The following is a 26,816-nucleotide window of genomic DNA, read 5'->3' on the forward strand; positions in this document are numbered from 1 at the left end:
TATTCGCAGTTTTCTATTTTGCAGCCACCTACTGCCTGCTCCTGGTCGCCTGGTAGAAATCCCAGTTTTTCGCACCAAATTGAAATGTACTTTTTGAGCAGCGGCGCCAGCAGAGGGCAGAGCTGCGCGATGGTGTTGCATATGCGAAGGGGCAAATTTGAATTAACGGAAGCGGGAAGTGGTGGGACCGGAAATCGAATCGGAACGGATACCGGAAATGAAAATAATGGTACTCTACTTCCGGTTTGGGATCCAGACCGGAAGCTGGGGACCGGAAACAGGAAGTTGGTCACATCCGGTTTCCGCCCGGTGACGTTTTCCGGTCCCGCCACTTCCCGCTTCCGGTAATTCAAATTTGCCCCTTTGCATATGCAACACCATCGGGCAGCTCTGCCGTTCTGCCGGCGCCGCTGCCAAAAAAATGCATTTCAATTTGGTGCGAAAAACTGGGATTTCTACCAGGCGACCAGGAGCAGGCAGTAGGTGGCTGCCGAACAGAAAAATACGAATAACTTTTGAACGGCTGCTCGTAACGAAAAACTAAAAATGCCAAAATTTGCAGAATCGCATGTTCTATAATCCTGTATAATTCGATTTATTCTTGGAATTACCATCGAGTTTATAAAATTAAAAACATGCTTCAAATCGCAAACTTTCAGCGAAAAAATGGCTAAAACGTCGGAATTTCGAGTTCTAACTTGCAAATATAGAAACTAAATGATTTTTTACATTAAATGGGAATATAAAATTCTATGAAATATTTGTAGAATTAACGATGTGGTAACACCAATATCGAGTACATTTCGGTGCATCAAAAAGCGTTTTTACGTGCATAGAAGAAAAGGAGAATATAAAAATGAAGTAGAAAATGATTATCTATTGTGTAGCAAACAAAAACATTCTTTCAAACAACAGGATATTGCGTATATTATGCAATAAATTATGCAATTAGTGCAAACATTAAAAGTAAAGCATTTAATAAAAAATTTGTTTTATTGAACATGTGAGGCACACAATGCATGGCTAATGACACGGAGTAACTACTAACATTATTTTCTGAAACTTTTACAAGAAAACTAAACCATTTTTTGTGTAATTTCCATAAAATAATGCGATTTGCAACAAATTTTTAATTCCATAAATTCAATGATGATTCTAATTGTAAAATTTTGCAGTTTTCGAAATTTGTAGATTTTCTCTACGACCACTGTTTCAAAAGTTATAAGCCTTTTTGTGTTTCGCAGCCACCTACTGCCTGCTCCTGGTTGCCTGGTAGAAATCCCAGTTTTTGCCATTAAATTGAAATACATTTTTATGTAGCGGCGCCGGCAGAGGGGCCGGGCGTAAAATGCCGGGCGGGAACCGGAAAATACATGTAGGAATATGGGCAACGAGCGTAAACTTTAGTATATATTATATACCGGTCCCGCTGCCAGTCCCTGACAAACTATTTCCGGATTCCCACTACCGGTTCCGACAAAATTCCATTTCCGGTCAACATACTTCCGTTTGAATTTCGTTTCTGTTTCACCTCTGTTTCCGGTTGAATTTCATTTCCAGTTCCGGGCAGTCTATTTTCGGTTTCAGCCGGAAGTTGGTGCTGGTCGAAAATCAGAAGTTGAACAAAATATTTTCATTTCCGACGGAATTGATGCTGACTTGAAAATAACGGATTTCCGGCGGATCCGGATATGAAAATAATATAATTAAAATAAATAGTTTATTTTTGTATATTCTTTTGTAAAAATGTATTATATTTATAGAGTTGCTATGTAATTTTTAATGAAAAAAAGTATACAAAAAAATTATTAGCAACCGGAAAAAGAGGCATAGAAAAAAATATAAACTAAATATATATTTTAAAATTGACATATAAATGTACAGTAAAATTTTAAAATGTTTATTTTTCAATAAAAAAAATTGCGTAGTGTTGCCATATGATTTTTGAATGGAAAAAATTACATAATAAACATTTATCTTATAATTAACAAATAAATTTATAATAATTTAAACAGGGTTCCTCCATATTATTTAGCATATACATTTATAGCAATATTTAAAGATGGTCTTTTCTACAATAAATTTTAGTACAGTGTTGCCAAATGAGATTTTAATGAAAAAAAGCAATTCTGCTCTTTTTACGATAAATAAAAAAATTTAAACTAAAGAATAGTTATTAAAAAACAATGGTATAATTACATGGTTGCCATATACTTAAAATAATTAAACTACTTTGTTGGTATTACGCACATTTTACATGAAGTTCTAAATATGAAATTATGATTTTAAAATTTTTTTTTGTGTTTTTTTACACACACAAAGTATCATATAACTTATTTATTTATCTTGCAGGGTTGTCAAGTATATTTTTTAACTCAATAAATGTTGGTATTTTGGTACTAAAAATAGTTTATGAAATATCTGATTTTTTTTTTAATTTAAACATTTTTTTCTGTTGATTTATTCGTACACAAATTTTACTGTAGGCATTTTACAACAACCACTTGATCTGCTTTACATGCATTCGTTGCGTATACATTTTCTTACATTTTTTTGTTTTGTTTTTAATTTTTTTTTTATTTTTCTCCCTCTTCATGTTCGTGAACTTGAACTTCACGTTTGCTTTGAAAGTGCAAAAGCACAGACTTTCGTCGGAAAAATACAAACAATAAACGAAATTTGCATGCCAGCAATTAGGCATTTCCATACGTATATGTAAACATACATACCGACACACACACACACTATGTAGTGGCTATTTATGCGCGTCTGCATTATTTCAGCTGCGTTTTTTTTCTGTTTTTGGTGGAACAGACTTTTTTGGCGGGTTACTTAATGAGTAACTGTTGAATAAGTAAATATGTAAATACAGATGGCGAGCAAGCGCACCTTGAAGGAAGAGCTTTATTCGGCGCTCAGCTGTTCACTGAGTAATCAGCAAGTAGGTTAGCTGAAATAAAAACAAAAAATAAGAAACAAAAGTTCAAACCCGCGGAGGTGTAACGATGACGTTGTGCTGTTGACTTCGAAGCAAACCATTTGGGCAGATTGTGGTGACTGCAGACTGCAAAAATAAAGTTAGTCACATCAGCAGGGTAAGCCAATAGGTGCTTTGAAAAATAATGTTATAAATTTTATTAAATAAAAAATATTTACTAGGTACAAATGGGTCTTTATAAGACGGGAGAGTCTTATTAGCGACTTTTGATGGAAAATTAGCGGAAAACACATAGATCTATACCCGAAAGAGGACTATCACATCGGCATAACTCCCTATGTGGGGTAAAGTAAAGTAAAGGACCTATGGGACCTATGTATTACTGAAATCTGAGGTGTGTCGGGTATCGGCCATTTTCGATTTCGTGCAACCTTCTTTGCTTTTAGATTAATTAGATTTAAATTGACTAAACATCGAACCCGTGCATGTTGACTACGCCTTAGAAACTTATTGGTTGGTAACAAGAGTGAGATGATCTTCAGTTTCCGAAGATCAATTGTATCAAATTTGAAACATGTTTCCACGGACGGTTAAAGACTCCAAAATGGACAGCTTAAGCTATTTCCGTTACTGAGAAAAGTTAAGTTAGTAAATAAATTGGCTGTCCCAATTTATCGGTATAAAGCTCTGTTTATCTTGAAGACAGTGCGTAAGTAATAAAGTCTATCTGTAATCAATTCCGAATTTTTCCAGTAGGAAAATCTGATTTGTACTTGAAAATTCGCATAAAAAGAGGGCCCTACAATTTTCGATTGTGTCTCCGACTAAGTACGATATTTTAATGAGTACCTGTCCACTGTCGGACCGCCTACCGAGTGACGAGCAGTGTCCGTTTTGGAACTTGCGACTCAGCGCGTCTATCTATTCGCGAATTCTATCGATTGTAAAGTCCTTGGCCGAATAAAAATATCTGTGACCGTTCCGTTTTCGTAAAAACGACTATTGTGGAAACGAGAACGCTTAACGACGGTAGCCGGGGGTTCGAAAAAACACAGCAAGTAAAAAATATAATGCTGTATTTTTGTAAATTAATAACTTTAACTAATCGCTAGTCAGAATTTCCAAGTTTGGTGCGTAAAACCGAAAGTTTCGGCGAATTTTGTTTTCTCTCTTTTCTGCCGCAATTCCGCCCACGATTCATTCATTCATTCACTGCCACAGATTACTTAATTAATTATTAATATGTAGTATGGACTCGCTCCGCGCGACGGTAGTCTTTAAGCCAATTCATAAATATCGGTAAAACACAAAATCAAAAAAAAAAAATCGGATAAAAAATATTCGAAGCAAAAAAACCCGCAACGGTTATGTAAAAGACTTCTTAAGCAGCTATCAAATGATAATTTTATGCAAATATGAATATTTATACAAATATCTTCATATTAATCTATCTATTTAACTTGCTTTGTTGTTATTGTTGTTTACTTTTGTTCTTCTTTTTGCTATGACAGTTTGTTGTTTTTCTGGTTACTGTAATTCTTTTTAAAACATTTCACTTTGTTTTTTTTTTGTGGTATTTTGCCTGTTAATTGGCAATTTGAAAGGCCACTTTAGTGTTTGGTCAATTCTTGTTTTGACGCCTACACTTCTTGCTGTCAAAAATCATCTGCAAATTGTTGTTGTAGCCGTTGTCTTCTGTGTATGACATATGAGGCGGCATAGACCGCCGGCAACTGATTTGTTTTGTAGATAATGCTGTATGTAAATAAATAGCCAACAAAAGAAGAAAAAACAACAAAATAATTTGTTTGTTAAGGAAAAGTGCTTAGTGTCTGTCCAGTTGCTTACAGGTTCTACAGAAGAAATACAAAATCAACAAAAAATGAGCAGACAAACATATAGAACATACAAACATACATATGTATGTACATAATAGACGATAGTGGCGAGACACAAGATAGCGAATTAGAAGAAGCGACCTAATGGGAGTTCTTAGCAACTATTAATCACGCTACTTTCGGCATATCGGACCAAGACTGTTGAGATCAGGTCGGACCAGCAGAAGTCTATACAGAGCTTTATTCGTGATTCTACATGGTTCCAACCGCCCTCTACAACTTGAAACCAAACCTATTTTGAACTACACTAATTCTAACTTCAAGATCTTCTTCTGGCATAACAACTTCGTGAAATTTGAGTGTATCCAACTGAACAGATCCTTGACGAATAGTGCGAAGCTTCAGGGTCCAGCTGGGTTTATAAGTATATTCTGACAAAGTTCGATGTGTACAGGAAACAAAAGTAGAATCTTCTGTCATCATAAAAGAAAAAACCGTTATTACTACCGTTGAAACAAAAGTACAATCTTATGTCATCAAAAAATCACAAGTCAGTAAAAACCCCGTATTACCGTTGATGAAGTAGATTTTGGGAATCCCGCAGTTGTTGTACGTTTGGAAAAAATTCCTCAGTTGTCAGTTTTTGGCCAGATAAAAAACCGGAGCCATTTCGATTACGTAGATCCCCCGATTATCGTGGAAACGGGGTACCGTTGCCGTCTTTGGTTGGAATTAAGTACAAATTCGTTACGATTGCCTACTCCCGACTGTTACGAAAACTATTCCGATTATATAGATCCCCCGACTGTCGTGGGAACGGGGTAAGGTCATCGTCTCTGGTCGGAACTAAGTACTAGCTCGTTCCGTTTACCTCAACCCGACTGTTTCGAAAACGATTATGATTACATAGACTCCCCGACTATCGTGAGAACGAGGTAAGATCATCGTCTTTGGGCGGAACTCAGTACGAGCTCATTCCGATTGCCTAAAACCGACTGTTTCGAAAACTATTCAGATTACATAGATCCCCAGACGATCGTGGGAATGGGGTAAGTTCATCGTCTCTGGTCGGAACTAAGTACGAGCTCGTTCCGATTGCCTAAAACCGACTGTTTCGAAAACGATTCTGATTACATAGACTCCCCGACTATCGTGAGAACGAGGTAAGATCATCGTCTCTGGTCGGAACTAACTACGAACTCTTTCTGATTGCCTAAAACCGACTGTTTCGGAAACGATACCGATTACATAGACCTTCCGATTGTTGTGGGAACGGGGAAAGGTCATCGTCTCTGGCCCAAACTATCTACGAACTCTTTCTGATTGCCTAAAATCGACTGTTTCGGAAATGCTATTAGAAATTACAAGATGTACTTCGTTCGGTATTTTAACTCTCTCGCTCTCAATCTCTCATATGTAGCACTTCGCAAGTGTGTCATATGTCCAGCGTATTTATTATCGTATTTTGTCAACATTTATATATTCATATATATTTTAAGTGTGGTTGCTTGTGTGTATGTGTGCTGAGTACGCGCCCCTGCAGTCTGTTTTAACGAGCATTATTATTAGTCACAAACAGGCGAAGACAAATTTCTATGAAGTGTTGGCTAAAAATAGGCATAACGCTGACAATGAAATTTAGCAATAATAACTGAGCGATTTTGCTGTTTTTTTCTTGGTTGTGAATTTTTATTTTTGGTAAGAATCTTTTTTTAATGCTTGGCAGTTTATGCTAAACGCAAGCGGTGGTTAAAGTGTTTTAATTATTTGTTATTTTTATGTTTTTTCACTTGACAAATGTTGAGCAATCAATCGCGAGGCATTAAAGATACTCAAAGTAGTTTTAAGAATTATTAAAAAAATACTAAAAAAATGAAAATTTTAAAATCTTTGACAAATTGCTGGTTTTTTAATTTTTTTTAAGGGCAAGGTAAAATATATTAAAAATAAATTATTTTAAAAATATAAAAAAATATTTTTAAAAAATATTGAAAAGCCTGACAAATAATGAATGAAATGAAAGAACAGATTAAGTAGATTACAAACATACATACATACATATTTATAGCTGATTACGCCACTGTCTGATAAAGCGCCGCAAACACAAATAGTTTACATGTAAACTAGGGGCGACATAAAATATACACACACACATACATAAGTATATAAAAGAAATTTTTTTTCGAAAACAAAACAATAAATAAATATTCAAGTCATATCAGTCAAACTAAGTGCTCCACCACTCGCATGACAACGCTGATAGCTTATCTCTTGTTCAATGTTTGAGAGCATGACTTGGCAAATTGCCTATGGAAAACCATGATAATTTGTTAATAAAAGTATATAATGTATAATAGTGTGATACAAAAAAAGCAACAACAACAGATATAATAGACCACCCGCTGGCTGTCATAAAGCTCTTATCAATGCAAACAGCAGAAAAAAATTATATTGTTCAGATAAACATTTTATAATTAAAATCGTGAATTATTTTTATCTACAAAACAAAATTACCAAAAACTCGGAAAGAAATTAGTGCATAAAAAATTATTATTTGGTATATAAAAACTTTGGAAAATTGTTAGTTAAAAATTTTTAATTTGGAATTGAAATAATTTTTGAAAATTATTAAGTATATAATATAAAAATTAAAATTATAAAATTAAAAAAAAAAAATTTTTAAATTAAATTTAAATATAAATTTATAAAATTAATTAATTTTTGAAAATTATTAATTATATAAAAATTAAGAAGCCCGAAATTTTGACTAATTTTATTTTTCAAAGTTTTTAAAATAATTCTCAACTTAAAAAATTAAATTTGACAATTAAAAATTGTCAAAAAAATTTTAATGAAATATTAAAAAAAAATAATCAAATTTAAAAATTGGAAATAAATTGTTTTGAAATATTTTAGTAATATTTAAGTTTATTATAAATATTTTTTGTAATTTTCAATTTCTTTGAACGAATTTTATTTTAAAAATATTTCGAAAGCGATATTGTGTAAAAATTCATTTGAAAATTGATTAGCCAAAAATGTAAAAAAAAATTATTTTTGAAATATTTTAATGAATGAGAAAAATTCGGTTGAAAAATTAAAAAATTCAATTGAAAATTTGAAAAAATATTATTTAATTTTTGTATAATATTAATTAATATTTATTGAAAAATTGAGATGTTAAAAAATGTTATTTAAATATATTTGAAAACTATTAATTATTATAAGATTATTTTTTATATAGTAATTAATTTAATAAAATTTTTCCATGCTAATTTTTTAATTATTTAACATTTTATTTTGTTTAGAAATTCGGAAAAAAATGTAAAATTAAAAAGTTTTGTAAAAAAAAAAATTCTAAAAAAATTAAAAATTATTAAATTTAAAAATAAAAAAAAAAATTGCATTTGAAAAATTCGTAATTTTATATTTTTTAAACTAATTTTTTGTAAAATGTAGAAATATTAAACATTTTCGAATTTTTTTATATAATATTAAAACATAAATTGAATACAGTTTTTTTTCTCAAAAAGCATTTTGTTTACCGAAATTGTTTAAAAATTAAAAAAAATTAACGGTAATTAGTTGCTCTAACTAAGTCATTGCACGGAAAAGATATAAAATATATGTATTTCGATAAATTTACAAGGTTTTGACATCAAGTTTCTGTATTCATTCAAAATTGTTTAACGGTTCTTCTGTGAAGGAATTTCAACGCGTAGTAAGATTGATCTAATTTGAGCTATTGATGGCTTTTGTGAAAGAGTGCTAAATCCATAGGGTCGCGTTTTGATTAATTCTGTCTCTCTCTCATCGTCTCTAGAGACCAGGCATAGTTTTAGTGCGACGAAGACGGCTATAGCAATAAGCAACAAACCATTTTACTCGAAGGTTTCTTTCTAACTTAATGAGATGCTCTTAATGTTGTTGTCATTATAGCAGCACAAAACGTTCCCCAAAAAGTTCTTCAGTTATTATAGAGCTTAAGAAGCCGGGTCCATACCTAACTGTCGTGAAAATGATCGATTAAAAGCTGCTTCAGAGCAAACTCTATGGCTTTGGCTGCACTCACTTAAAAGACGTCGGTTCACAGCTTCCCAACGGAGCTTCATGAAGGGCATACCTTCCACTTCCAGAACTATTCGGAATTTTAGACGCCTCTGGCAGAAAGCACGTAGAATTCGTGAATTTAAATACCCAAAATCATAAATATTATGTATTTCTCTATGACCCAGTGACGTGCAACTGAAATTCTTGATTCTCACATTTTTATTTATTTTTTTATCTAAAATTAGCGTTCGTTTAAAAAAGCACACCCCACAAACATTTGCAATAATTAATACAGAAAATTATGGGGCGAGGCATTAAACATATGTAGTTTTAATGAGCTTCTAAGCAATCCAACAGCAGCGCCTTCATTCATTCAACCACAAAGCCATATTTGTATGGACACCACCTCCAGGTCGTATGTAGGTACATACAAGTAATTTAATGTGGATCCGCATGCGGCGCATCACAGCGCTTCTTTGCCTAAATAAGTGAATCGTACGTACGTAAATTGTATAATTTTCTCCACACCAGTTTATACAAGCTTTTATATTTTTAATTCATTAAATTTTTTGCAAAAGTAATTTTTTCGAAAATTATGGCAAACCAGCCTTTCCACCTCGTTACAGAGAAAAAAGTTTAATTAACTTGTTCTTATTCGTTTGCTTTTTTTTTGCGCCCATTGATCACTCCTAGCTGAAGCGCGCCCACGCGGGATCATCACGTCAAGCCGACGCGCTACTAAATTTAGTGTTGTTGTTCGAAGAGTGTGCGCGCCGAAGCGCTAAGCGTTTACTGCGCGCTCAAACGAAAAACGGGAGTAGAAAGTTAAGTTAAGCCGACTTTGCGAAATCCACTCAAATGTTCAAACTCAGGCGCTGAGCTGTTGAGCGCACGCGCAAATGCGAGACGACGACACCGCAAGCCGCTTCAGGTGCGCTCAAACCGACGGTGCGAAGTATAAAAGGCAAATATTGGCGGAAGCAAGCAAACAGTTGTGGTACGTCAGCTGAGACGCGCGTCAGAAGTATATTTGTTTCAATTCAGAACCGCCGTTTCTGTACAGCAAGCAGTCAGTTAAAGTTCTTTTTTTTCCAATTTTTGTGTGTGCGAAAAATCGCAAAAATTAACGCGCTTTAAAATACAATAAAAACGTAGCAAAATGGTGAGTCCTACTGCCCGTGGCGTTGAAATCAATTCGATCGACCGAAAGTGTTGCAATCGCTTTAGGAATCAAACACGATCGGCTTTAGGGGGGCTGTAGTAAACAGCTTCAGAACGTGACTTGAATTCTAATACTGACGCAACGCTTTGTTTTTGTGGTGTTTATTTTGAAAATACCCAAAAAAAAAATAAAACTATAACAATTATTCTAAGTGCGTTTGTATGTATAAAGAGATGTATTGAAGCGTGTGTATCGGATGACTAAATGCACTGCGACAAAAGGTGATATGCCAAGAGTCCATTATTCTGTGCGAAATTTGTATGCCGGTGTTGTTTACAAAAAATTGTTATTATTTTAATTTTATGTTTTTAATGACAAGGAACAATTATCGGACACTGACTACCAGAAATTTAAATAAAAATAGCAAAAAAATAAAAATATTTAAAAAATGAAAATTTAATTTAATTTTTACAAAGAAAATTACCGTTATATTAAAATGTAGTAAATGATTAATTTAAAAAAATTTAAAAAATATATATAATTCGATTTTTTTAATTATTTTGAGGTATTTTTTCAATCTATTTCGAATTGTACAATATTTAAAAAATTCTACAAAAATTATACAATTCGAATTTTTGAATTTTTTTGAAATATTTCTTTGAATTAAATGTATACAAAAAAAAAATTGTAAGCAAATTGTGAAAAAGTTATTATTCTTATTTTAAAATTAGTAATTTTTAAATTTAAAAAAATAAAAAAATATATACATACATATATAATCCAATTTTTTCAATTATCAATAAAGAAAATTATGGTTATATTAAAAAAATTATAAAAAATTTTATAAGTATTTCTTTAAATTAAAGGTATCAAAAATTTTTAAAATAAATTTTAAGAAAATAATTTAAAAATTTCATTTGGCAAAATTTTAACTGAAAAAGTTATTATTCTTATTTTAAAATTAAGTAAATAATGAAAAGCGTTTTTTTAAATATTTTTTTTATTTACATTTTTTAAATACTTTTTCATTTGAAATTTTTTAAATATATTTTTTATATAAAATTTTTAAATTAAACAAATTAAATTAAAAAATTCAACCAAACAAATAAGTATATATTTTTGGTAATTTTTAAAAATTAATTTTTTACGAATTAAAAAAATGATAAAGGCAAAAATTTTTTTAGATTAAATTTTTAATTAAACAAAAGAATTAATTTTTTTACGAATTAAAAAAAAAAAATTAAAAAAATATATATAATTCGATTTTTTAAATTATTTTGAGGTATTTTTAAAAAAAAAATGTATAAAGGCAAAAATTTTTTTGATTAAATTTTTAATTAAGCCAAAAAAATAATCTTTTTACGAATTAAAAAAAATGTATAAAGGCAAAAAATTTTTTTAGATTAAATTTTTAATTACACAAAAAACATAAAATAGGTAAAAATCTTGTTAAAATTTTATATTTCAAATTTCACAGAAAAAAGTATTAAATATATATTATATATATTTTTTTTAATTTTTAAAATTTATCATTTACTATATTTTAATATAACAGTAATTTACTTTGTAAAAATTAAATTAAATTTTAATTTTTTAAATATTTTTATTTTTTGCTATTTTCCACTGAAAAATTAAATTAAGAAATTTAAACATTAAAAAAATAATAATAAAAAAAACGAAAAAAATGTTAATTTATTAATATTAGTAATTTTTAAATTTTTATTTTATTTGTAATTGTATTTTCCAAATCAGAAAAAATAGAAAAAAAATATTATTGAAAGCAAAAAATTTAAGCACCAAAAAAAAAAAATTCGCTAAAACCAAGCTTTTTATGGCCAAAATTTTTTATGGTATCAAAAATTCCAAGAAATATAATAATAAAAACTCTTTCAAGACAACTCTTGAATGATTCCATTTCATTCATCCGGTTGTGTTAAGAAAAAATTAGCAATCAATTGAGTAGTTAAAAAACCGGCCAAGATTTACGTAGGCGTACACAAATGCAGTGAACTTGATTTTTAAGTTAATTGTTTCCAGGCAAATTGATCACGAACTGTTGCTATAAATGGAGATGCAACAAGATTTTGCTATAAAAACAACAAATACGTAAGCAAAAAACAAAACACAAGTGTCACAAATGTGTCATCATCTACTTCTCGTATGTTTGAAGTTATTTATTCATTTGTATATATGTATGTCTGTGTGTAGTCTGTATGTATTTTTCAACTAATTTAAATATTTAAACATTCGGAGATACATATATTTATATTGACGGGCAAATGTTTAAAACTATGCAAATATGTACTTAGTCAGCGAGCAGTTAATTGCAAAAGCAATAAATATTTTACAAATGAATTGAATAACTGCTTATGGGGTGTGAGAAAATATTTTGCCAATAAATTGTATGTAAATTGTAGAATTTTTTTTCATTGAAAGTTCGAAAAAAATTTGCAAACATTATTTTTAAAAAGTATGCCACACAATAAGACTTATTAGCTCAACATATTTCGGTAGTCCAAAAATCCGGAAACCCGAAAGTTTGAGTTTTGATATACTCTCTTGTACGTCATTATCTAATATTTAAATCTCGGACGCTTAGCATCTCTCAAGAAAGATACTTAAAGAAAGAGACAACACTACTTCCCAGAAAGTCCTTGATTGAAATGCAAAAATTGTTTATAAGCTCTATAAAACTGATAGCAAGTCGTCCATAGATATTAATATTTAAACTCTCTTCTCCTTTATTTTCAGACTTCGAAAATCGCTTTGAGCTTAGTGCTCCTACTCGCCGCAAGCAGCAGCTTTCCAGAGGTTTTCGGTAAAACCATAGACAAACGTAACGCGAACTGCGTGCAATGCTCATATCACACCTCCTATGCAGCACGAGACTCAAGCGGTATTTAAAAATTCTAAATTACTATAATATCTCAACCACTAAACCGCAAAATATATTGCATCCTTTGATTCCGCTTCCAACAACGCCACACTTTAATAAAAAAATCTTATTTCAATTCATTCTCTTCTTCCTCCCATCCTCAAGGCGATGCCTGCCACGGTAATCCTTGCGGTGTGAATGCTGTTTGTCAGGATGCTGGCGGTCGCCCAGTCTGCTCCTGCCCACCTGGTCACAGCGGCAATCCGCTGTCACACTGTAATCGTGGTGAGTGTCTGGACAACATCGACTGCCGTGGCGATTTGCAATGCAAGGATAATCGCTGTGTGAACCCATGCGTGGGCGCTTGTGGTCTCAATGCCAACTGTGAGGTGAGTTTGTTGAATTGGAAAGTATTGTTTACAAGTGCGAGAGAAGGTTATAACGTCTCTTCGTTTTCTTTCTTTCCACAGCCCAAAAATCACGTTGCCGTTTGCAGTTGCCCCACAGGCTACAGAGGCGATCCATTCACTTCCTGCCATCGTGTTGATCCTGGTGAGTTTACTTAGTATTATATTAAAGTTAAGCCTTGAAGGTTTGGTTTCTCGATAATATAAAGCTCCAGTGGTTGATAGAGTGTGTTCCAAGTAGTCGAATATCTTTTCGATTTCCTTAAACTTATGCGAATATTCGGATTCCCGAAAGAAATTCAGTCGGAATGTACCCTATATAATAAAACCGCGACTGATTTCAAATTGCTTGTCCTTGGGATCTATTTTGTATGTCTCACTTAGTGACAGTAGCGCGCCAATCAGTTATTCCTTTCGTAAGTCGGTGCTAGTTCGGCTCTCTATTGGTTCTCTGAGCATAGGCTCTCCAGTAGATCTCATTAATGTTCGTAACGTATCCTTTTTCCTCTGCTTTCCGCAAGAGCTATCGTAACGAAATTTTTTGTAGAGAAAGAATCTTCAAGAAGACTCTATATTTGGCATCCCGGATAATTCTTCGTCGATTTTATGGACAAAAGTCCATATAGCGTTATAGAAGATATATTTTTGGGGATTTTTATTCTAAGGTAGGTTGGGACCTTTGACGGGGGTCTACCATTATTGAAAGCTCCGCCTAAAGGAGATGGCTAAGGCCCACAATAGATTCTTCAATCACGAAATAATACAATGAGAAAAATCTCGAACGGAGCGAATAAATTAAGAGGCTCGTGGTCTAAACATTAGTACTAATTTATCTAGTAGAATAGACCATTTAGCAACTCAGTGAGAACGAACAACTTTCGGATCTAACTGCAGTGAAATCTATCAATTACATAAAATCGAGTTTCCGAGAAGAGCAAAGCAGACAGAACGCCTCGCAGTGCTACTAACCTTAAAACCCACGCTATCATTAGACTTTCTTTAGTAACTGCAACAGAGACGGAAATGACTCAAGACAGACGCATTGCATTAAGAAAAGTGAATGTTACTCATACGCCCAGTTGCACCAACCGTCAAAGCGCGCTTAGAAATTACGTAAATTTGTGTATTTGTTTATAAACAATTCTTTTGTCGACTAGACGAGTTTGTTTAACACTGAACTTGCGCGGGGAATAGTAGGAAAATGTTTACTATGTGGTGAGGGCGTTTAATTAAACGATAGGAATATGGCAAAACCACAACAGTAATGCGACGTAATATAACAATAAGTTATTGTTGTTGTTGTTTTTTGTACGACAACAGTACTGTTGAGGCGTTTAATTTGTAGTGATTAAAAATATTTATAATATTTCAATGATTCTCATTAATGAATTTGCGCGCAGCTGCCATGCTGCCCGTGGCGGCCCACATAGTTCTCATATTAGCAACCTTTTACATTTGAGCTTTTGCTGCCAATTTATTTATTGCCGCTAATATACGATTGTAATCCATTTATGGTAATGATTATTATGCATTACCGCAGCGTAATCACTATTCGGAGCCGCAGTAAGCGCTTGGCGCCTAGAATACTCAAGCAAAGTGACTACACACAAATACAAAGACAAATTATAAGAAAATATTGTAAGAAAATAACAACAAAAGCAACGAATTAAGTCACACGCTTCAGCTGATCGACTGCGAAGTTCCGGTTCACCTTCACGTTCCGCGCGAAAATATTGATTTTGTTTTGAAATAAATGTTAAAATTTTTTTTTTTTTTTTTAATTTGAAAGCGATTGTGAGCTAAAATTTATGATTTACAAAAATAAAAATTTTTTTTTTTTACAAAAATATTAAAAAAAAATTTGATTTACAAAAATATTTAAAAAAAATATGATTTACAAAAATATAAAAAAAAATCTAGATTTACAAAAATATTTAAAAAAAATTTTGATTTTAAAAATTATAATAAAAAAAACTTGATTTACAAAAATATTAAAAAAAAAAAATTTGATTTACAAAAATATTTAAAAAAAATTTTGATTTTAAAAATTATAATAAAAAAAATTTGATTTACAAAAATATTAAAAAAAAAAATTTGGATAACAAAAAATATTTTTGGAAAACATTTTTTACTTTCAAACATTTTTTTTTAATTTGCTTCCTTTTAAAATATCAAAATTAATAATAGCGCGCTCGCATTGTTGAATCAACGCCAAGGCGAACTGTGCGCTACTTAATTCGCTAAATTGTGCTGGTCAGCAGCGGCAGCTCGTAATGTCATTGTGGAATGCGTTGGCGTAGGAGTCACAAATATACATACATACGTGTAAATATGTATTCGCCTACGTTATTAATGCCATCACCGCGTCATTAGTCGACAATGCAAACTGCTGATCGTCAACAAATCACGGCGCGGCTGTCTTATCTGGCAAGCGAGTACATAAATAAAATTCTTTATGATATCAAGAATGTGTCCATAAAGGGTGTTCCACTTCGGCAGGTCCATAATTTTTTTTAATATTGGCAAATAATTTATAAAACAAAGTCGAAAGTAGAATTGACCGAAAGACGATTTAAACCCATGACTAAGTTTCTAGAGTTCTGAGAAGAAAAGCTTCATAATATTTTCTCTCGAAAAGTGTGTGATTATTTTCGACAAATAAATTCGCAGTGATCTCAGATAAAATTCCTAGAAAGTCGGTTCAACGTAACCTCAACAGTCACAGATGTATATATATCGCTTTATCGGGGACTGTTTTATACTTTCAACACAAAAACATGACCTCAGATAGTTTCTTATGTTACCACGCGTGTAAAATAGCTTATAAGACATAAATATAGATATATTCGGATTATCGGGTCTTCATCCGAAGTTAGGTCTTGTTTTTAAGCGCGAAGTTTGACTATACCTATTTTCAATTCTTCCAAATATTACCGGAAATATTGTTTTTGGATTTTTTATATGATTTCCGTTATTTCGAATATTTTCGAAATTCTTAAATCTGCATACTTAAACCCCCAAACGAATATAAATGCAAATAAATACCTTTAAGATCCGTGGTATAATTGCTGGTACTTACTCAAAAATGAAAATTTTCGCTTTCTGAAGTTACTTCAAACCAAAATTTTAATCCATGACGAGATGCGTTCAATATTGTATAATTTTTGAGGTTATATTGAAGTGATTTGGGTCTAACCGTAGATATTTTGGGTTTTTAAGGCAGTTGAAGTGAGTTGATTGCAGCAGAAGTACTTGATTCTTCGAACAACAAAGTCGATTTCGCTTGCCACGGTGATTTCTTCAAGAAAATTAGTTATTTATTAGTATCAAACCAGTTGACAAGCGCTTTATGGAGCTACTAACCGCTGTTTACAGCTTAGAACACAGCCAATACTAATTCACACAACATTCCGTACTTTTCTACTTTCAGATGAGCAGTGCCATCCCAGTCCATGTGGCGTCAATACCAAATGTGAGATTCTAAATGGAGTGCCCACCTGTTCGTGTGTACATGGCTTCACTGTAAGTGTATAACGCACGTTTAGTAAAGCAAATGAGACTAATTTTTTGTACACACACTTCACCCGCAGGGCAATCCACTTAGCGGCTGTCGTCACGAGTGCGAACACGACGGCGACTGCAGTGCACGCGATACCTGCAGCAACTACAAGTGTGTGCCCGCTTGCCAGCAATGCGGCATCGGCGCCACCTGCAACACAGTCGCTGGTCACCGTGCCGTCTGCGAATGCCCCAAGGGTTACATCGGCTCGCCGTACACCGAGTGTCGTCCCGAGTGCTATGGCGACTCCGATTGTCCATCCAATCGTCCTGCTTGCTTCTATGGCATCTGCAAGAACACATGTGATGGCGCATGCGGTGTCGGCGCTGACTGTAATCTGCGCGGTTTGACACCTGTCTGCAGCTGCCCACGCGACATGACCGGCGATCCGTTTGTGCGCTGTCGTCCTTTCACGAAGGGTGTGTATTCTGTGGTTTGCAAGTTAAAATGTGAATTTAAAATTTTATTTGACTTTCAACAGAGGATCTCTGCGAACCAAATCCTTGCGGCACAAATGCGCTCTGCATCCCCGGTCATGACAATACAGGACGTGAGCGACCAGTCTGCAACTGCCTGCCAGGCTACACCGGCAATCCATTGTCACACTGCTCGCGTGTAAGTACAAAGCGTTTTAATTTTGTTTTGCTTTTGTAAATATAGTTGTTGTTTTTTCTGCATGTGCAGGGTGAGTGCTTGAGCAACAACGAGTGCCCCGACAATAAGGCGTGCATCAACTACCAGTGTGTGAATCCCTGCATTGGCAAGTGCGCTTCGGGCGCCACCTGCGAGCCCAAGGCTCACTTGGCGGTGTGCAAGTGCCCACCGGGTTACTCGGGCGACGCGTTGGTGTCGTGCCGCCAGACGCGCGCCTTCCCCGTTGCCAAATACGATGGCTGCACAGTATGCGGTAAATAAGTTGGAGGAGCGTCTGCCGACGTTGTTGAAAACTGCCAAGCATGAAAGTAGCCGTTTCTGTATTGTGCGTGCTACACTTTCTTCTCACTTATGCTACACGTTCTTCGTATACAATTTCAGTCGATTTTTTTTCTTTTTGTTTCTTGTCTCTAACTTCAATGCCTTCTATTATATGCTGCGCTGAAAATAAATTAATAAATATGTATTATTTTGTTTTTGTAAATTAAGCATAAACGCCATTTCTCAATAAATTTAATTTATTTTTTTGTAATTTAAAAAATTCTTAATAAAATATTTTTAGAAAAATTTAAATAAATATATACTAACGGCTCGTTTTATAACGGTGTGCGGTGGAAGCCTGTCTTCGCCTGTAAAGAATTCACCACGATACGCTCAAGCTATCAAGTATACCAATTTTCACTGACTGAATTCACCACGATACTCTCAAGCACTTGAGTATACCAATTTTCACTGACTGAACTAGTTGTTGGAATAACTTCGAAACACCGGCAAATTTGATGATGTTGATTGTTGTTGTAGCGGCATAAAACATTCTCCAACATAATACTGAGGAATGTTGCTGATTTGGCAGTCCTTGGCCGGATGAGAATCCGGATCCGTTACTCCGGTTACTTAAAACCGACTGGTGTGAGAACGTTTGATGTAAAACAAAAAAAAAAAGTCCGAATATATTTCCGAATATTTTTGGAGCTTGCTGCTGAGGTGAAAATTCATAGTCGGAAAAATACATCCGCCGAATATCTTTGAAAATGGCGCTGAGGTGAAAATTCCCAGTCGGAAAAATACATTCGCCGAATATCTTTGAAGATTGCTGCTGTGGTGAATTTGATGAAGGCTATACATATAAATCCGAATACCTTTTATTCTGTGGTCAGCATATTCACAAGACGATCTTTCAAACCCGACTGCCTCCTCTTCTGATGTCATAACATTCTCACGACGATCTCGCAAGTGGACTTAACTTCGAAATTGTTGTTGTTGCATCAACTATTAGGTTAGATCTTCAATAGCAGTACTTGGCCTAACGGTGTTTTCTGAATTTTACATTTTACAACAATTTGGCAGTTACAACAACAAAACAATAGCTTACAAAGTAGACATTATCAACCATGAAGTGTGGTGAAAAACTGTTGTACCGCTCGCTATGACAAATTTCCAACACAGAGAGATATTTAATTAATATAAAAGAATTTTCGTTTTTTTTTTTTGTTGTTTTTGACATGGTAAGACGTAATATCACTTATATTTAGTAGACTTTACTTTTTTTGTTTTTTTACTAATAATTGAATACAGTTTTATAAACGAATGTGTGTTGCTTATGCACGAAATAAATACCAGTTGAAAGATGCAGCATTAAAATATTATAACAAACTTGTGTACTGAAACATTAAGGTAAATTAAATCGAACTAATAAATAATTAATTAATTACGCAAATTTAGGTTGCTTACATTATTTACCTTTAGCATTTAAAAAATACGTTTCATATGCATGTATATGTATGTATGTTTGTTCTGTTGTTTATATGTATGTATGTATTAGTTAATAATTTATGCATACATTTATGTAAATAACTGTGTATTTATAAAACGCTATGCTATTGCAGTTTGCTGCATAAATGGTTTTGGTGTGATTTCAATTTTTTTCTTTTAATTTTTTTTCATATTTTGTTTTACAAAAATGTTCTCTTACAAACACATACACATTTACATTTTGTTGCTACTACATTTTTAGAATACCACATTACTTTTTTTTTACTTTTATAACTGCTATAAAAATACTTATTTGCACTGCAGTATGCTGTGTTACATGCAACAAAATCTGCTTCCACTGCTGCTGGCTTACTTTATATTTTGACAACTCACGTGAGCATGCAAACCGGAGTATGCACGAGTACATGCAGTTGAAGTGATTTTGTTTTGCTTTTCTTACTTATTTTGTGTGTGTTTATTTTTTGCGTTTACGCGCTTTCTTGTTGTTGTTGTTTTACATATGTATATGTGTGTGTAGTATGTGTGGTATGTATTTTGTATTTCGTATATATAATATATTTTTAAAATATGCTGAGTACTGTGGTTTTATTGCGCGTTGTACACAAAACCCGTGTGGTGTTGTTGGTGTGGTGGCGACAACGTGTGTTTCAACTGCAACATTTACTTTTTCGTTTATTCTTTTGTTGTTTCTTCAAAGTGATACTGTCCTTTTGCTGCTCATTTTGCGCATTACGCAGCTTATGCTGCAGCACCTGTCGCGTTATGGCGAGGAACATCTCTTCCACATTGATATTGTCTTTGGCGGATGTCTCAAACAGCTCGATATCCATTTGGCGCGCAAACCGTTGCGCATCCTCGGTGATGACGACTTTGCGATCGGGATCATCATTTTTGTTGCCCACTGCAAGGCAGAAATAAGTTAAAGCGTCTTTATTTCATTTACTTGGTAGAAAAAATCAAGTCTTACCCAACACTTTATTGACCACATCGCAATTATTTTGTATTTCATCCAACCATCGTCGCACATTCGCAAATGATTCGCCATTCGTCACATCGTACACGATAATGACACCATGTGTGCCGCGGTAATAGGTGCTCGTTATAGTGCGGAAGCGCTCTTGTCCGGCAGTGTCCCATATTTGCAACTTGATGCGCAGTCCATCGATGACAACGGTGCGTATCTTGAAATCTACGCCGATGGTGGTGATATAAGTGCCGGCGAATGTATCGTCTGAGAAGCGTATGAGCAGTGATGACTTGCCGACACCTGCAAGTGGTGAGCAGCGTAAAAAAAAAAAAAAAAAAAAACAAAAAATAAACAAATAATTAAAAGTGTTAAGCAGCGAAAGTAAAAGTCAAAATAGACAATTAGAAAATAAATATATTGCAACACTTAATGAGTTTTGTCATATTAGCGAGTGTGTTTGTGTGTGTGTCATGGGGTTAAGCAGCGATTAGTTTAGTTAATTTGCACATTTAAATAGAAGTTAGCTAGCTAACACTCATTGTCTCAAACTCAAATTTGACATGAAACTCATACGAGACACTACGCCAAATGAAGAGAGCGAATTAGCAAATAATTTTACTGTTATGCGTGCATGACAATAATAACAACACTAATTGTTAATAAAAATAAATGTTGGTCAAAATAAAGCATACATTCTCAAAATTAGCCTACATACTGAAATATAGCAACAACATGCCAGTAAGTCAGCAAGCGACCAACGACCAGCAGCTAGCATTAGTCATACGTCGCTTTATGTGCTATACAGGCAGTTGGTGCGGTGGCGTGTATGCTGCCGGCACAAAGTATGCTGTGGCTGTGTAATTTTTAGTTTTCTCTTGCATGTTTTGCTAAAATTAGCTAACTTCTGGGATGCAACGCAGCTAAAATTGACCCAAATTCCCTTGGGACATGCAAACACGCACGGGTAAATGTGATATAGCTATTAAATGCAATCTTTAAGCGAAATATACTACATAAATGTATAAGTATTAATTCCAAACGTACTCACCACTATCACCTATAATTAGTAATTTAAATAAATGGTCAAAGCCGCGTGACGCCATGTCGCCTAGCTATTGTACGCTAGCTTAGAGTTTATCCACCGATTAGCAATGGCTGTTACAGCCAATAAATGCACAATAGTGCCACAAATAAAAAATTATCCCAGTAAAAGTAAGTAATGCGGCGTGTTGTCGTTGATTTTTTCACTCGTTTGTGCTATATTTTTAAACTGTAGACTTATAATTTTGTTCTTTTGTGTGTACTTTGCTTTCACGACTTATCGCTGCTGTGTACGGCTACGCCAGTGATTCTTTAAAGGGTATTGATAAGGTTCTCAAAAATGTTTTACACTGCGCGCGGTCGAGGAATGATGGTTAGACGTTATTGGGTGTGGGACTCAGCGTTTTGTGCACGCCTACAAACGTTGGTATCTAAACTTGGAAGAATTTTAGTATATTTATAACACTGTTGATATGCTAAATATGACAAATGTTATGTTTCAATCGGTTGTTGTTGCTGCTGCTGCTGCTTAGCTATGACGTTGGTGTTTTGTACGGTGTAAGCGATTGTGAGCAATGTGGCTGCGAGTTGCATTTGGCGTTACTGGTTGCGGTGGGTGGTTGTTAGTTATGATTACAACACAGCATATATCTGCCTGTTAGCTTATTTCAGGTTTTTCGAAAATTTGTCTGAAATATTTTTGCAAACTTTTATGCTCCCACTTTTTTCTGTGATTTCTCGTGTCAAGTGACCAGCACCAACGTCTCCAACCCCCGCGTTCACACACTTAGCACTTTACTTTACTTTGTTGACGACAGCCACGGCAGCGTTAACGAAACCGACGTTATATGATGAGGGGGAACTGTCACGGCAAATACTGTGACGGCAGCGCAAACAGCGGCTGAGACGACGTTACTTTTGCAGTTGCTTCCGCTCCCTTTTCGTTTTAATTTTTCATTGGATTTCTCCCCTACCGATGCCACTGCTGCTTTGCACAATGAACAGACGTTTGAGTTTCCGTTTGAGGCGTACAAAATTTACTCCATTACAATTGAAATATACGCTATAGTATAATTTATTGTCGATTTTAGATGTATGCACAATCTTTTTTCGCTATGCTGCACTTTTCCAATTGAAACTTTAATTCAAACGAGACGTCTCATTCACTTTCTGCCTTCCCTTCAAATCGCAATCATCCGTCATTTTTGCCATTACTGGCTTTTCTTTGTTTCGCATGGTGATGCCACCTTATTGTTTTCGCAAAGCGGCGCTACCTGATTTTTGCGTGAGTTTGAACACCTGAATTTGTGAAAGTAAACTAAATTAACAAAAATAGCTTTTTAAAAGTGCCTGCGTGTGCATGTGATTAGCTGAATTAATTATTATTTAATTAATTTTAATAACGACTCAAAAAACTCTAATTATAAAAAATAAATTTTTTATTTCAGTTCGTTTGATTACCAACATCTGGCAGCATGAAACATGTGTGGTGGGTTTGGTGTGACGTTAGTGACGTTCAGCATTTTATAAAAAAAAAGATTGCGGCATTTTCAGCTAATTTTCGCGCTTGCAGAAAATTTTATTATTTCATTAATAATATAGTGAATTTGTACAAAATACGCCGCAATTCAATTGAAATTAGTGTGCGGGAGTTGGCAATATATAAATAAGTGTGTTTAAGTGCATAAAAAACGGTAATCGCGTGGATTTGTATTTAAGCTGCTGCTGCAAAAATGTCCGTACGCGATCAAATTAAAATAGATATAGTGAGTAAACAACAAACAATATTTGCAATATTCATTGTTGCAATTACTTATTTTACAAACAATATATAATTCCAGGAATGGGGACACGAACGTTTGGTGCGCTCTCAACAGGTGGTGGAGATGCGTCCCTACGACATTGAATCGTGGTCGGTGTTGCTGCGTGAGGCACAAACGCGGCCTGTGAACGATGTGCGGAGTTTGTATGAATCGTTAGTGAATGTATTCCCAACAACAGCACGTTATTGGAAGATCTACATAGAACAAGAGATGAAAGGCCGAAATTTTGAACGTGTTGAAAAATTGTTCCAACGTTCGTTGGTAAAAATTTTAAATATAGATTTGTGGAAGTTGTACTTGACATATGTGAAAGAGACCAAAGCTGGGTTAAGCACGCACAAGTATGTTGTTTACATTTTGTATAAGTTAATAATAGATAAATTAATTTAATAATTTCTTATTTTTTTAGAGAAAAGCTAGCGCAGGCTTATGACTTTGCTTTGGAGAAAATTGGCATGGATTTGCATTCGTTCTCAATTTGGCAGGACTACATACATTTCTTGCGCAGCGTAGAAGCTGTGGGTAGTTATGCGGAGAATCAGAAAATTACCGCAGTGCGTAGAGTGTATCAGAAAGCCGTGGTTACGCCCATTGTAGGCATTGAGCAATTATGGAAAGACTATATAGCGTTTGAGCATAACATAAATCCCATAATATCGGAGAAAATGAGTTTGGAGCGTTCAAAGTAATTTCACAATTTTACTATTTGTTTAATTAGTTTTAAAAAATATTTCGTGTTTGCAGGGACTATATGAACGCACGTCGTGTTGCCAAGGAACTTGAAATACTTACTAAAGGCTTAAATCGTAATTTACCGGCCGTACCACCAACACTTTCCAAAGAAGAAGTGAAGCAGGTGAGTGCTAAATAAATTTTTCCTTTATATTAATTAATGTTAATATAATATTTCTCCCCTTCCAGGTTGACTTATGGAAGAAATTCATTGCATTCGAAAAATCAAATCCTCTACGTACAGAGGACACCGCGCTCATAACGCGTCGTGTTATGTTTGCTACGGAGCAATGCCTGCTGGTGCTCACCCATCATCCGGCTGTGTGGCATCAGGCAGCGCAGTATTTAGATCAAAGTGCGCAAGCGTTGGCGGAAAAAGGCGTGCGTATTGTGTTGCATAAACGTATAATTATATTTTTTAAATTTAGCAGCTGGCGTGGAGGCTATATACCGTTACTGAGTTCCCGTAGTGTGTTGTGCTGCTACTTATTAACGTTGTGGCGCCATACAAACATCGCACTGCAGTGCTTACTTGTGCAAAAACAAAAACTTGCTGGAAAAGATGCCAATAAAACGCTGTGTTCAGCGCTCACTGCGCAACACAATATGCTTACAAATGCCATAATCGATTTCTTTTATTTTGAACTATTGTACAATGATGCATGGTTGTATTAATGCAGTTGCATGACTTTAAACACGTGTGATTTTTTTTCAAATAAGTGCTGAATAATGTTGTTGCATTATAAATTTTTTGAAATTGTGATTTTTTGAGAAATTATTGCTGAATAATTGTGAATTATCAATTTTAACGGCTGAAAAGCGTTTAAAATATGTCATACATGCAACTGCATTGATGCTTCCATTGACATCGCCCACTCACTGTGTTCACTAGCTTGTATATAATCTCAACTTATTTGTATATAATTATTTATATATTTTTTTAAATCTAAAACAGGATACACAAGCTGCTAAAATCTTCGGCGATGAATGCGCCAACATACTGGAGCGTTCCATTAACGGCGTCTTGAATAAAAATGCGCTGCTCTACTTTGCCTATGCAGACTTTGAGGAGGGACGCATGAAGTATGATAAAGTGCATGCTATGTACAACAAATTGCTCTCCATACCGGATATTGATCCAACGCTGGTGAGTAGCAGGCTTCGTACTGATGATTTAATATTTATTAATGTATATTTCCATTAACTTCAAGGCTTACGTGCAATATATGAAGTTCGCTCGTCGCGCAGAGGGCATAAAATCCGCGCGTGCTGTCTTCAAGAAGGGCCGTGAAGATGTACGCTCACGCTATCATGTATTCGTGGCTGCAGCATTAATGGAATATTACTGTTCGAAGGATAAGGATATTGCTTTTCGTATATTTGAACTCGGTTTGAAACGTTTCGGCGGTAGTCCGGAGTATGTTATGTGTTACATCGATTATTTGTCACATTTGAATGAGGACAACAATACGCGTGTGCTGTTCGAGCGCGTGCTGTCGTCGGGTGGTCTTACGCCTGCGCTTAGTGTGGATGTATGGAATCGGTTTTTGGAATTCGAATCGAATATTGGCGATTTGTCGAGTATTGTGAAAGTGGAGCGCCGGCGCAGCGCGGTGCTGGAGAATGTGAGTGCAGTCTTACTTCTGTATACCAAGTATGTCTTAAACTAAACTTTATTTTACTTACAGCTAAAAGAGTATGAGGGCAAAGAGACTGCACAGCTGGTGGATCGCTATAAATTTCTGGATCTTTATCCCTGCACAAGTGTTGAGCTGCGTTCCATCGGCTATACAGAGGTGAGTTGTTGTTGTTGCTCTGTTAGTAGTTATATTTTTCCAACTTATATGTACGCATGCATTTGTAATTGCAATTTCAATGCTGCTCGCGCTGCAAATGCTAGAAGAGTTACGTAAGTTTTGTGCTAATTGGCTAACACAATGTACATTTTTCTTACATAACGCACATCTCAAACTCAACAACTCATTAGCATATGCATAAAATTTCAAATATTTTTACTCACATTATCATGCCAAAATATTTATTAAACCTTGCTTGCTAACTTACAGAATGTCGGCATTATGACAAATAAAAGCGCCGCCGCCGCTACCGCTGCCAAGCCGGATGAACCCGATGTCGAGCAGGTTGTCTCTTTGCCGCGTCCCGATTTCTCTCAGATGGTGCCGTACAAGCCGAAAGTGAATGCACATCCCGGCGAACATCCGCTAGCCGGTGGCACCTTTCCACAACCGCCAGCTTTGGCTTCACTGTGCGCACAGCTGCCACCGCCTGTATCCTTCCGCGGTCCGTTTGTCTCCATCGAAATGCTGTTCGACATCTTCAATCGCATTAAGCTGCCAGACGGTGCGTTATTACTGTTATTTGTTGTAAAAATATTTTTATTTTTATAATTATTTTCTTATTTATTTTTATTAAGTGTTATTAATTATTATTTTTTAATTTTTATAAATTTTTTTTTTAATTTTTTTTATTGTTATTAATTATTATTTTTTTTTAATTTTTATAATTTTTTTTTTTTAATTTTTATAATTTTTTTTTTTTAATTTTTATTAATTTTTTTTATTGTTATTAATTATTATTTTTTTTTTAATTTTTATCAATTAAGTTTTATTGATTAATTATTTTTTTATTGATTAATTATTTTTTTATTCATTTATTTATTTTTATCAATTAATTTATTTTCATCAATTAATTTATTTTTATTAGTTAGTTTTTTGTTAATTAATTTTAATTAATTATTATTTTTATTTATTTTTTTTTAATTGTTATATTTTTCATTAATATTTTTTTATCACTTAGATTATTTTATACATTTTTTATTAATTTTAATTATAATTTTTTTGTAATAATATTAATTAATTGATTGTTTTTTATTTTTTTTTAAATTAATTTTTCTTAATTAATTTTAATATTATTTTTTTATATTAATTTTAATTAATTAATTTTATTATTATTAATTATTTTTTTATTAAATTATTT

General features: G+C 34.0%; 3 protein-coding genes and 1 long non-coding RNA gene across 6 annotated transcripts in view; 2 read left to right on the forward strand and 2 right to left on the reverse strand.

Moving 5' to 3' along the window:
- Nucleotides 1–1,830: 1,830 nt before the first annotated feature.
- LOC105208689 (uncharacterized) lies at nucleotides 1,831–16,775 on the reverse strand. Of its 2 annotated transcripts, none has more exons than XR_008471533.1 (3): nucleotides 16,634–16,775; nucleotides 16,350–16,568; nucleotides 1,831–3,064 (listed from the first exon to the last, which is right to left on the reverse strand). It is a non-coding gene; the product is annotated as an uncharacterized LOC105208689 (long non-coding RNA). The 2 variants fall into 2 exon arrangements; XR_851539.3 differs by having other exon boundaries at nucleotides 16,316–16,568.
- On the forward strand, nucleotides 9,800–19,216 carry LOC105208690 (fibropellin-1). The gene is made up of 8 exons (XM_011178679.3): nucleotides 9,800–9,988; nucleotides 12,740–12,884; nucleotides 13,029–13,252; nucleotides 13,334–13,415; nucleotides 16,701–16,792; nucleotides 16,861–17,248; nucleotides 17,311–17,444; nucleotides 17,514–19,216. The coding sequence occupies exons 1-8, from the start codon at nucleotides 9,986–9,988 to the stop codon at nucleotides 17,742–17,744; spliced, it is 1,299 nt and encodes a 432-aa protein (XP_011176981.2). The 5' UTR covers nucleotides 9,800–9,985; the 3' UTR covers nucleotides 17,745–19,216.
- Nucleotides 19,217–19,265: 49 nt separating this feature from the next.
- Nucleotides 19,266–22,474, reverse strand: LOC105208691 (ras-related protein Rab-35). Its single transcript, XM_011178681.3, has 3 exons — nucleotides 21,272–22,474; nucleotides 20,224–20,523; nucleotides 19,266–20,157 (listed from the first exon to the last, which is right to left on the reverse strand). The coding sequence occupies exons 1-3, from the start codon at nucleotides 21,324–21,326 to the stop codon at nucleotides 19,904–19,906; spliced, it is 609 nt and encodes a 202-aa protein (XP_011176983.1). The 5' UTR covers nucleotides 21,327–22,474; the 3' UTR covers nucleotides 19,266–19,903.
- A 299-nt stretch (nucleotides 22,475–22,773) lies between these two features.
- LOC105208692 (protein suppressor of forked) overlaps nucleotides 22,774–26,816 on the forward strand; it is a 47,512-nt gene continuing 43,469 nt past the window's right edge. For both annotated transcript variants that reach the window (XM_011178682.3, XM_054232300.1), the window contains exons 1-9: nucleotides 22,774–23,030; nucleotides 23,106–23,428; nucleotides 23,497–23,772; nucleotides 23,832–23,943; nucleotides 24,009–24,200; nucleotides 24,775–24,966; nucleotides 25,031–25,444; nucleotides 25,508–25,615; nucleotides 25,886–26,180. In XM_011178682.3, coding sequence (XP_011176984.1) covers nucleotides 22,998–23,030; nucleotides 23,106–23,428; nucleotides 23,497–23,772; nucleotides 23,832–23,943; nucleotides 24,009–24,200; nucleotides 24,775–24,966; nucleotides 25,031–25,444; nucleotides 25,508–25,615; nucleotides 25,886–26,180 — 1,945 coding nt within the window. In that variant the 5' untranslated portion in view covers nucleotides 22,774–22,997. The remainder of the gene's footprint in view (nucleotides 23,031–23,105; nucleotides 23,429–23,496; nucleotides 23,773–23,831; nucleotides 23,944–24,008; nucleotides 24,201–24,774; nucleotides 24,967–25,030; nucleotides 25,445–25,507; nucleotides 25,616–25,885; nucleotides 26,181–26,816) is intronic.

Source organism: Zeugodacus cucurbitae, chromosome 5 (assembly GCF_028554725.1).
Source record: "Zeugodacus cucurbitae isolate PBARC_wt_2022May chromosome 5, idZeuCucr1.2, whole genome shotgun sequence".
NCBI classification, from domain to species: Eukaryota; Metazoa; Arthropoda; class Insecta; order Diptera; family Tephritidae; genus Zeugodacus; species Zeugodacus cucurbitae.

What these genes read in the sequence shown, in the direction of transcription:
- LOC105208691 (XM_011178681.3), bottom strand. Translation starts at nt 21,326, where the DNA reads ATGGCGTCACGCGGCTTTGACCATTTATTTAAATTACTAATTATAGGT. An exon ending in ACTAATTATAGGTGATAGTG is followed by an intron (nt 20,524 to 21,271) that starts GTGAGTACGTTT and finishes CACCACTTGCAG; the next exon opens with GTGTCGGCAAGTCATCACTG. An exon ending in TGTGGTCAATAAAGTGTTGG is followed by an intron (nt 20,158 to 20,223) that starts GTAAGACTTGAT and finishes TCTGCCTTGCAG; the next exon opens with TGGGCAACAAAAATGATGAT.
- LOC105208690 (XM_011178679.3), top strand. An exon ending in TGCAGCACGAGACTCAAGCG is followed by an intron (nt 12,885 to 13,028) that starts GTATTTAAAAAT and finishes CCCATCCTCAAG; the next exon opens with GCGATGCCTGCCACGGTAAT. An exon ending in CATTGTCACACTGCTCGCGT is followed by an intron (nt 17,445 to 17,513) that starts GTAAGTACAAAG and finishes CTGCATGTGCAG; the next exon opens with GGTGAGTGCTTGAGCAACAA.